Raw genomic sequence first — 11,710 nt, 5'->3', positions numbered from 1 at the left:
TCTTTCCTCTGGTCTCAGCTTCTGCCTGGCCCAAACTATTAGGACAGCACCAAAGAAATGTTTAGACACTGACACCAAAATCGGAGTAGTGTTTTAAGGCAGACTTTGTCTGCTGTGAGTATCCAGCAGAATTCTTTTCACCATTTTATTTGACAGTAGGTGGTACATGTTTGGGCTTTATAGTTGAAGGCTTATTTTTAGCTTGAGAACAGAAAAAAATACCTGATTAGCTCGTGAACATTGAAGAAAAAAAAATGAATCTGTGAACCATACTACTTATTGGAAACTACTGTACAGCTTTTCAGTGTTGTATAGCATCTCAGTGTCCCTGGCAGTTTCCTCTTTCGTCCTTGCACAGAAAATACATGCAGAGATTATTCATTAAAGAATCCAGTGTCCTTGGCTGTAGCAGAGTAGAGCTCAGTGCCCAGGGGAGTGATCACTTGGTGATAACCACACTCTGTGCAGCTCTGCTGCCTCACTACTTCTTTCCTTTTTCTTTCATTCTGAGTTTTTGTTGGAAACCTTGAAGTTGAAGCAGGGCAGGAGTGCAGAATGACATTGCTTATGTTTCATCAACTTTAAGAAGTGGTTATGGCAAACTCTGTATGGCTTTCATGCTGCTGTGAAGCTTCTTTTACTACTGACATTTGTGCTGCCTAGAATATTTCCTAGAACATTTATTATTGCTTACATTTTTTTGACAGAATGATGTATCTAAGAGCATAATTATAGTTTCTTTCTGCTGTCAGCTATGGCTGGGATTTAAAAATGTCTATTGGGTCCTATTGTCATCACTTTAATGATGCCTTCATTACTTCTGCAGTGAAATTGGTATCTATACTTGTAAGGGTGGGAGGGAAAGGAATCTTAAGTATGGGCCAGGGTTTTAAGGCTATTGCTGTGATCAAGCTTACAGTGATTTTTTTTCATCTTGGATTCTGCTTTGATGTTCAGTACTAAGTACCTGTAAACAGTAGGAAGGGAATAGGCAGAGCCAAATGATAAAAGAAAGCGTAGCTGACTGGCACAGTGAACTAAATTTTGAAAGTATCCCCATTTCAGAAATCTCTTGGGAGGCTTTAGCCTTCCTTTGATAGAAGCAGTGGCAGTGCTGCAGTTGAGGTAAGTGAAAACACTCATCTGGGGGAGTGTGCGTGCCATAAAATACAGATGTCCTGAATGAGTGACCCTGCAGTTTGTATGTATTCCCTGTCTTCTTGATAAACTCCAGGGGATCTTGTTGCTGAATTGGTCAGTGACAGAAATCTTGAAGAGATGCTAGGGGATTATATTCTTTCATGAGAAAAGCCATTCTAAAGGAAGTCAGCAGTGCCAGCTTACTTACCATGCAGTCTCATCTATGAGAGGCGTTGTTACAGGCCTTGTCTTGTGTTCCAGTTGTTCACCTCTCCATCTAACACTGTCTTATGAGACTTCAGGTTATAACAATTACTTTGATCTTTTCACAGACCTTCTACAGCAGGAATGTGAAAAGACAGTAGTTAATGCACCGCCACAATAGTTTGTGATTTCTGATGTCTTAAATAAAAAAACTCGAGGTGGGCTGTTGTCTGCGGAGAGTTCAGGTGGTCAGTAAGTCTTGACATAAATAAATTTGAACAAGGATCTTAAGGATGAGAAGAAAAAGATAAAGAAAATAGATGTCTTTTAAGCCACTAGAGGAAAGTCCAGAAAAATTACTCATTTCTTTTAACAGTCGATAAATTGTGAATTGAGCAACTAAGGTCTTCTTATATGATATTTAGCAATAGAAATAGAGTACACAATATGCTGTCTTCTACCTGTGCTGAAAAACCTGATCATCTTTCTGTGTGGTGTCAGAAAGCTCTTATGGGTTTGGGAGGAGGAAGAGCAGTGCATAGAGAAAGGCACTTCTATTTTTGCTTTATGTGGGCTTTTTTTATATTCCTCTTCTTGACTCCTCTGACTTCTATAATTAATAAGTTAATATTTCCTTCTTCATTTGGCTGTCTTGCAAAGGACACTGTAGAATGTCTTTCATAATGGCTTTTCAAGAAGAATATAAACAGCTAAATCAAGACTGCTTTGCTTGTTATTAAGGTTTGAGTAGCGGATGCTAAGTTATGCAGAGCAATTTAAGTTTCAGTACATCATTAATGAGATTGCATTCTATATACTCTGATTTGCATCAGCACAGAGATACTCCTTTTTATCTTAGGAAAAAAAATGAGGAGTTGGAAATGGCTTCTCTCTGTATTATATTTAATGCTACTTAATCCAAATTCAATCTTTACTGCAAGTTTTGTGTTTGGGTTTTGTTTGTTTGTTTGTGGGGTTTTTTTCTGTTTGGAAACTTATCTGCTGTCTAAGGAGCTGGAGCTTGGGAGACAAATTAAAAACTGAACTATGGTCAGAATGTGTTTGTTGGTAACTGTGACCAGGTAAATCACTAGGGAGAAATACAGAATTAGATCTCATTGCTTTATTCTGGCAAATTAAAAAAAAAAAAAAATCTGAGGAATCACTATTCCATGTCAGCTGATTGAGGGATGTTGAGAGTGAGCCATCTAATGGCAATCCATTTCCCACAGGACACACAAGGCTTATTGATGACTTTCTTTCTGTTGTTTTTTCCCTTATCAGTGGATTTGGTGTTTGTGTTGTCAGTATCAGTGTGACTGTTTAAATCCTTGCTGTTTGGATATGCTGATACCATCTCTGTCAAATAAAAGTTGTTTGCAACGTTGGAAGCTGTCTCTGAACCTTGTGCAAGACCCTTCCTGCACTCTGTGCACAGAGGAGAATGAGTGCTGCAGTTAGTGTCTACAATTAGAGAGATTCAATGACTACAGTGATCTGAAAACACCCAAGAAATGCACAAAGGACCCAACTATGCCCTGCAGCATTGCTGGAAGTGGCCTGAAATGCACTTCTGCCATCTAAAGTGGCCCAGAGCAGTCAGTGGTTTAGAATGCAGGAAGGATTCAGGAGAGGTGATGGGGAAAAGGGTACCTGGTGTGATGGACAGCTCCTTTGTTTTCACTTGCCTCCTTCTCCCAAGCAACTAAATCTCCAGTGAATTAAAACCATACAGGTTTTTGTCATTAAGCCTGGCTACTTCCATGCAGAAGTTACGGGGTTTTACTGAATTTTATTGCTGTTATGTTTAAAAATGATAATGGTACTTCTTGATAATGGTGCAGCTAATGCAGTGTTTTGAGAGGAGGAAGGTAATAAAATTCATCAGTGTCTGGTATCATAGGAGTAACAGTGGGAGAAGCATCTTACTGTGCTCAAAGATTGCATGAAATTAAAGCATAATCAAATATAGAAGCTGATGGCTTTTCAAGGAGAAATTTGTATTTATATTTTGCAGTACCACCAAAGGAGATGTAATTTGCTACTATGGAAACAAAGGAGAACCAGAACCTGTTTTCCTAAATGCTGGTAGGTTTTCTTCAGAATAGTCTGAATATTACTTTTTCTTTAGCTGTGTAATGTTCTAGTAATTTAGCTACCTAAGCATTGTTTGTCTTCATTGACTTTTCTTTGCATTCTTTAAAAGAAAATATTGCTAAATGTCCTTGAAATCATATAAGTTGTTGTTAATAACTTCAGTAAAGAATCAATAGTTCATTAAAAGTTTCTATCCATGTCAGTGTACCCACCTGCAGTGCAGTTAGTGGAATACTGCTTAGGTAACCATGGCAGAAGGACACAAGTCTGTCTTGAGAAATGGAATTTTCAAAGAATCTGACCCTAACTCCCCTTATCCAGCAGTTTGAAGGTCACAGTATGACTGTGCTCCCCCAGGGAGAGTTGGCTTAAAAAAAAAAAAAAACACAAACAACATCTGTCTTATCTGGTGGATTGATTGAAAAATATTTTAAATCTAGTTCTTTGCTAGCTAGCTGCAGAGAGCAATGCTCCAGAAGTCACCATCAAGAAGGCAGTTTAAATGGAACCAGGACACACAGAAGGCTCTCAGCAGTGTAGCTGATTGGTAACAGTTGATGGCAGAGCCTTACTTTGCCATCTTAGGTTAATGGTCAGAATGTGGCTGCCAGTAGGCAAATTGTTATTGTAGAAATTACAGCATAAATTCTTGGAAACAACTGTTAGATTTTGTACAGCCACAAACATAAAACAAATTTTTATATAATTTTTTTTTTAAATTTGGCTATGTCATAATGAGAAAGTGAGTCACAAATTCTAGGTATCTGCAGACTGTACCAAAGATGGTTCTGGTTCCTGTGCTTAGACAACAGACTCTTGTGTACGTGGCTGCCTTTAGAGGGAGAGGATGTTTGGTAATCTCTCGTCTGGACTGTGGTGAGAGGGTGCCTCTAAAGAGAAGGGTCCTTCTTGTCATCCAATGATGCTTTGAAGTGTTTTTCTAGAGTAAAATCAGAGGCAAAGATAACTTACGATTATTATCCCTACACTGGACAAGACTAGATTGCAGAAATTACAAAATTTTGTTGTGCCTTCATGGTTTAGCAAACCAGAAATTTAAACTAACTGCTGTAGCTATGAATTAGACAACTATATTATTATTATTATTATACAACTAAAACCAAGTACTGAGCATTAGCACAGGGGAGTGCTTAAGCACAGCCCAGCATAAGATGGGAGCCTGCTGTATTCTTATGTCCAGTAATGGGGCTTGTGTGTTTATGGCACACCTGCAGGTAAAGGTGAGCTGGGGAGTCACTTAGACTTCATTAAATTTTTTAAATCTGTAATGACAGCTGAAATCACCAGAATTCAGTTTCCAATTAAATTGGGCTTTTTTGTGTGTGTCTGTGTGTAGGAATATATGGATTGAGTAATTCTTTGCTGGATACACCTTGGAAGAAACTTCAATATGGGAAGCAGCTTTTTGCAGAGGTGGTCAAGAGAAGTGAAGAGCTTACCAAAGAAGACTTGGTGAAGGAGCTTCTTACAGTGATGAATAATCAAGAGCCGTAAGAACGTGATAGCTGGAATTTACTCAAATACAATATGACTAATTTAAAAAAAATGCATACAGAAACTGTTTTGAAGGAAAAAAGCACTTTACCTTGATATTAATTGAAAGTAGTGCTCTCACAGAGCCTGACTTTCAACAGTATTGATTTTTAAGCAGGAGACACAATTAAGGCTACTGCAGTCTTAGACCTCATCAGCTGTGCACTGGTTTCACTTTGCTCTTTTTTTTTAAAGATTGCACTTCTCTTAGTAAGGACAATGAGTGCATGACTGAGGATGTACAAGCTGCTTGCTGTCAGCTTTTTGGAGACTCTCACAGGTTTGGTTACTGCACTTAAAGAAAGCACTTATTTACATAGATCATTAAATGATTTGGATGAGAAGGGACCTTAAAGTCTGGTGCAACCTCTGTCATGGACAGGGACACTGTCCACTAGCCCAGGTTGCTCAGAGACTCATCCAGACTGCTTTGAACACTTCCAGGGATGGGACACCCACAGCTTCTCTGGGTAACCTCTGCCAGGCCTCAGCACCCTCATGGGGGGTGAGCAGGTTTGTGTTAGTGGGTTTTACTGTTCTGTGTTGCTGCTCAGAGTGTAGACATAGGGTGGAGAAGGAGAAGCAACACTTCAAAGTACCACCAGCTGCCTTCCTCAAAAGTGCAGTTGTTCCAGGCTAAGTGGGGGAAGGAGATAAGGAAATGTTAGTACAATTCAGCTGTAGGAATTCAGTCAAGGAAGTTCCAGTCAAGGAAGTCCCCAAGCAATGAGTTTGAGATGTAAGGAAGGTTTCTGCACTCACAACTGGTTGCACAGTCAACCTGAGCCCATCAGCTGGATGTTCAGAAGGCAAGGAAGTTGATACCACTTAAGTGTGCAGACATAGGGTAGAGGAGGTGCTGTGGTCTAAACTCATATCATTGCTCACCATCTGGTAACTTTCATGTTCACCTTGACATTTATCTGTCTGAGAAGTGATTAGAGTTGAAGCAAAGCTGTTTCTGGTATATAGATCCCATTTCCCAAACTTAACAGCAAGTTTTAATGCCAGCATTCATGAATATGGCATTTTTCAGTGGTTCAAAATAAAGTTTTATATAAGAACTCACACGTCTGAGCAATGAGTAGTAATTGGGGAGTCTGCTAAGATGTCTTAATAGCTTTTTCATCTATCACATCAAGTGATTTTTAAAAAAAAATTGTTAGACTTTATACTTTCTACTAGTAAAAAGACAAAGGTATAAGATACAATATAGTCAAATTATCTTCCCTTAATGTTCAGTAATTCCATTTGATCTCATCTGAAAGCATCTGACTATAAAAGAGAAATATTTACTTACAAAAAGCAATATTTAAAACTAAGCCTGTAATCTTTCCAAATCACACTTCAAGATGAAATGATCTTTTCATAATAAATATGAACATGTGGATATGCACCAGCTTTGAACTTTGTTAAAATAGCCTGTTTCATATTACTTTGTGAGCTTTTCATGTTTGCATATTACAGGAATTTAGTGGGTACAGCGGTTGGTTTAATCATAGAGTTCCATTCTTTCCTGATGGGTTTTTGTCCTTTATGCCCTCTCCTCTGCTTCAGCCCTGCCTTTGACTGTGATCTCAGAGATGTCCTGGAACTCCTTCCAGATCAAGAGAGATGAATGTGTTCATATTGGAAAAAAAAATTTTGTAACTACTTTCTACTTTTTCCAGTCAATTACCAGACCCTGCAATTGAAGACCAAGGGAAGGACTATATCCGTCCCATACTGAACAAGTATGCAGCTTTGTGTGTTCGTTGCCCAGGTTACGGAACAAGGTAAAAAATTGTATAGCCAGAAATAGATGTGTACTGGGTCAAGGCATATCTCAAACCAAAACTGTGCATTTGTAAGTTTAAGTTTTATAGTGACTGCTTTAATTTTTTTTTACAGATACTAATCTGGTATAATTCAGTAATGTATTTCCTTGGTCTGTATTTGAGTGTCTGGGATTTGCTGCTGGAAGAGCATTTGAAGCTCACTCTGTGGTTTATCTTTGATGGAGAGCACGGCACAGCTTTAACTTGTCCCAGACAAGATAATAACGGTTCTCCTGGTTCCCCAGTGTAGTAGCAGATCTGAGCACCTTTAACTTTTTGATCTTATCAGATCCCCCAGAACACATTTCTCTTCCACGAGCAGGAATTGTGTCGTCTGCATTTCTAAATCAGAGTTTTCCTTAGACATGGCATGGTAAAATGGATCTGCCATTTTCATACATTAAAACCTATTGCTCTTGTTCAGAAGAACCTGTATTTCCACGTCTCCCCTAACTGTTGCTGCTGTTTTTGCTGAGATATTCTTACTCTCTACTCTGACTGTTCCACCTCACCTGCAAGAAGAATAGAATAATGCAATGCAAATCTTCGTTTAATCTTCAGTGGGAATTGCTGGTGAATCCTGTTCCTGCTGGTAGGGAATTTGTACTCTAAAAGTCTGGCAGTAATTTTGTCAGATAGGTCTGTAGCATGGTCAGCCATGGTATTTCCTCTGCAGAGGTGGGAGTTGATAAGCAGAGTGCTCACTGCTGCAGGCATTTTAAGCTGGTATTCTGAGAGAGATACTCAGTATTTGCAGTGGTTTCTTTAAGTCTGTCAAAAGAACATTTTAAATATGGGATAATGAAGACTTAACATGGCAACAAAGCACCTTCCTCCTCTTGCTTCACAGGTTGGAGTCAGCCATTTCAAAGGAAACAGGGATAACTTGGTAGAAATACTGACCTTCTACTGGTGAATTAGCACACATTTCAAGTCTCCCTACTGCTATAATTGTATGCTCACACTTACCTTTCCCTTAGCAACAGGGCTTAGTGAATAGAGGTGGTTAACTGGGCCTCCCTTTCTTATAAGGAAATTAAGTGCTTTTTTATATGAGTGAACAGCTATTAAGTGACTTGGGAAAGGCCACCAGATCAGGATGGTGGAAAATTCCCACTGTCAGTCATCCCTCTGTGGAAGGATGCTGCAGTGTCCACAGAGAAATGACAGCTTAGCCAGGGCAAAGTGCAATAGTTGCATAACTGGCATCTGCTTTTCATGAAAACAGGTTTCCTCTATGGAAGGTTCCTAGAGAGAGAAGCTTTTCTCTGTGATCATGTATCAGTGTCCTGTGATAATAATTAACAATGTTTAAATCTTAATGGACAATTGATTTGAAAGAGAGGAATGAAGAGAGTACTGTTGATATGAATAATCCTTATGGGTACATATAGGCTGTGAAGAAAAACTTAGTTTTATGTTACTTCTTCCTGAAGGGAGGAGCACTTTGTACTCAGTTTAAGCTTTTACTGTACTCTCTGCAATGAGCAGATTTGTGTGTCAGCTGCTGCAAGTGCAGCAGGGAATCAGTGCAGTGGAGTGACCGAATGGACTGAAAATGCCCATTTGAACTTGCTAGAATGATTACTGCCCTGCTCGTGTGATGATGATGTGCTCAGGAAAAATAAAAGGGTTAAAACCTTTGGGAATGAGGGATGGCAGCCTGGGAGGTTTTATGATGGAGCCCAGGTGTAACCTTGTGCTGCTGTGCTGTTGCAGGACGAACACGGTGGTGCTCATCGATTCCCAGGGACGCGTCACGTTCACCGAGCGCAACATGATCAATGCTGATGTCAACCAGTGGGAAACAAGCACCTATGAATTCAAACTGCACAGTTAACAACTTTCCACATGAATGGTTTGTAATAATAGCAATGAGAGAACAAGCCATTAAGCTCTAGTAAATGTTTTGTGCCAGCCTCCATAAGCTAAAAATAGCAAGGAAAGCAAAAGTTTAAATAAACTGGTAGCATACTCTATCAAGCTCACAAATGCTTTGGAGAAAAGCAGATGAAGATGCTGTTTTTACATGAAGTAGCAACTTATAATCAGAAATATTTTATTTAATACCACCCTGCTTTCAGGGCAAGGCCATCTTGGTCCAAGACAAAGTCATTGCTTTTTTGTGTGTGTTGGTTTTTTAAAGATATTATAAGTAGACTTAAACTTGTTTTTAGTTCTCAAGATGGGAAAACATTTGCTGCTTTTATTGTTCTGTGTAAAAGTTTTACCAAACTTTGCTTTACCTTCAACATATGCTGTTAAGATTGTACAGCTGTTGCCAATGTGCATTAAATGAATGTATGTTATCCTGGTAGTATTAAGTGCTTTAGTCTAATTTGAGCTTTTCAGTGCCATGGTGCAATGGTCTGCCTGGGGAGGGCAGAGAAGGGGAATTCTTTATATTTGTTTTTCTAGAGATAGTACAGCAATAGATCTTATTTCTAAAATTTGATCAGAGAATCAAGACTTGCTTATCTTTGACCTGAATAAAACTATTTGTGCTGTGACATCCTGTTTCCTGATAGTCTAATTAGCAATATTGTTTTGTGATTTTCTTCCCCAGCAAGCAGGTAAGGAATAGGTATCTGTTTGCAAACAGAAGCTGAAGATGAGGTTTTCATGTACCAGCTGTTTTGTACATACAAAATTTTTGATTCATTTCTTTATTGGTATAATGTGTTACAGCCTGGAGTGACTACTCATAAATTTTTAGTAAAAATAGCTATGTGTTGTAAGGTGACACTGTTGCAGTCTTATATTGCTGAAAAAGTTGGGTATTAAGAGGTACTTCCTATGTTCTAACACCTGTGAATTAAAAAGCTATTTAAATGCATGCTTTTTTCAATTATTCAGTGCCAGTGTAGGTAATGGAAGATTCTAGCTACTATCAGGATATCTGAAAACCCTGTGCTAATTTTGTTTCTATTGGTGTTCTGTTTTGACTTTTTTTGAATACTGAATATTAGGTTAGTAGTGGATCACCACTATTTTTTTTCCTTTAGGTAGTCTGACTGTATTTTCACATGCCTCTGATTTGAATTAATTATTGCAAAGTAGCCAGATTTTTGATAATTTTTGATATTCTTTGGAAGATGTGCAGCTGTGTTTCTGTACTCAAGCTGGTGTGTTTGGACTTTTTCACGTGTGTGTGTGTGTGTGTTTGTAATGGAGGCAGCAGTAAATGAGACTTTCCATTGAGGTGAAGTACTGTGAAAGGCCATTCCCAGATTTGTAATAGTCAGGAGATGCTAAAGCAGCATTTAGTCAAATCTCTTCTTTATATTTGCATATTTAAATAGCTTCTAGATACCAGGACTGCTTACATGACTAGTCACAGGCTGTGGATTGAGTTCTACACAATTGACTTTTTGACCACCTTGAGTGGTCAAAATCATGTTGGGTTGTACATGGTTTAGAACTCAAAGCCTTCCAGACTGTCCTTCTGAGCCGCAGGAAATGGTCAGCCTTTTTAATTTTTTTATGACTTCTTAAACCCTGTATTTGTATGGATAAAAACATTATCTGTTATTTTTAGGTACAAAGAAGTAGCTAAAGCTGTCTCAAATTTGAGTTTGACACATGCATACCTAGAAACAAAGCCCTGCCTCAACAGCTTGCTCTGACATTCTCTTTGAAGACATTATTGTAAAGGCAAGCAAAATACTTGCGTGCAATATCATAGTAAAAGCATTTTTAAACTTCAGGTTTTATAGCAGTCCTGTAATAATGAAAATTTGTTCTTAGTTTTTACATACAGGCAAAGAAAGGTGAGTCACAGCTTAGATGTAAATATGGATTATAACCATGTATTTTGATATGCTTGAATCAAAATTCTAAATCTGGGATTTGCTTTTTCTACCCTTAAAATAAACAGGAAAGAGCCCAAACCTTGGATGTTGTTTTTTATCACATCAGAATAGTAATAAAGTGAGTTTTTTAAATTATTTGGAAGCTTGTGAGAGTTTTGTCATTGGCTTCAGTGGAAACAGGATCAGGACTGCTGTGGTGCTTGTCCACAGAAGTGATCAGTATTTGTGAAGTGCATGATCTACTCTGTGCAAATTAGAGTTGCAATGAATCCACTGGACTGTACCTACAGTTAACAAAGGAAGTGTTTTATTTTTATAAAAGTATTTTTAATAATAAAAGGGAATTTTAAATACCAATTTTAAAGGATATAAAGGAAAAAAGTGCATATAGAAAAGTAGTGCATGGTATTTTACTAAGTTTGCTTATACATATCATCTCTTCGAAGTCATACATTTGCAAGAGATTTTTGTTTCCTGATTTTTTTTCTATTGGAATGGTAATGGAAGAAATTTTAAAATGTGTAAAACCTCAGTTATGGTGTTTTTTGCTTAAAATTGTATCATAATTGTTGTTTACATGTGTGTTCAAAACTGGAATCAGAATAAAGTCAAGTTGGTGACCAGTCTTTGTTACATTAGTAGACTGTGCATTTTTGCACGTTTTTGTTCATTTGCTTGTAACTTTGTGTGATACAATGAAGTAAAATCTCTAATGCCATATTAACAGTGAAGGAGTTGTAATTTAACTTCTATTTCTGGTACTTAATTCCATTTTAAGTGTGCTGTATTTTTTCTGTGGTTTTTGTGTTGTGGGTGTTTTAATTCTGTGCTATTGCATGGTTGTCTTATACAGGTAAGAAATTGGAAAATATTTGACAGGTAGAAAAGAACAAAATCAATGCTTCCTTAGGGAAGGGTGGAGCCTCACAAAATGCTACTGGAAGATGGGAATCCAGGTTCACTGGAAAAAGTCTGGATCCTTGGCAGACCTGAGACTCTCCTTTTACCCTGAGTAGAGCCTGCATTAATGTTCTGCTTTACTGGCCCCTGCAGTGCAGGTGAAATTGTTTCATGTCCCTTGTAGTA

General features: G+C 38.1%; 1 protein-coding gene across 4 annotated transcripts in view; it reads left to right on the top strand.

Annotated features, from left to right (window-relative positions):
- TANGO2 (transport and golgi organization 2 homolog) overlaps window positions 1-11,348 on the top strand; it is a 27,025-nt gene extending 15,677 nt beyond the window's left edge. For all 4 annotated transcript variants that reach the window (XM_033075460.2, XM_033075459.2, XM_033075461.2 and 1 more), the window contains 4 exons: window positions 3,362-3,432; window positions 4,799-4,952; window positions 6,666-6,770; window positions 8,532-11,348. In XM_033075460.2, the coding sequence (XP_032931351.1) occupies window positions 3,362-3,432; window positions 4,799-4,952; window positions 6,666-6,770; window positions 8,532-8,652 (451 nt within the window). In that variant the 3' untranslated portion in view covers window positions 8,653-11,348. The remainder of the gene's footprint in view (window positions 1-3,361; window positions 3,433-4,798; window positions 4,953-6,665; window positions 6,771-8,531) is intronic.
- The last annotated feature ends 362 nt before the right edge of the window (window positions 11,349-11,710 follow it).

Source organism: Catharus ustulatus, chromosome 18, assembly GCF_009819885.2.
Source record: "Catharus ustulatus isolate bCatUst1 chromosome 18, bCatUst1.pri.v2, whole genome shotgun sequence".
Lineage (NCBI taxonomy): Eukaryota > Metazoa > Chordata > Aves > Passeriformes > Turdidae > Catharus > Catharus ustulatus.
The sequence above is the reverse complement of the archived record's forward strand: the minus strand, read 5'-3'. Positions and strand labels throughout refer to the sequence as shown.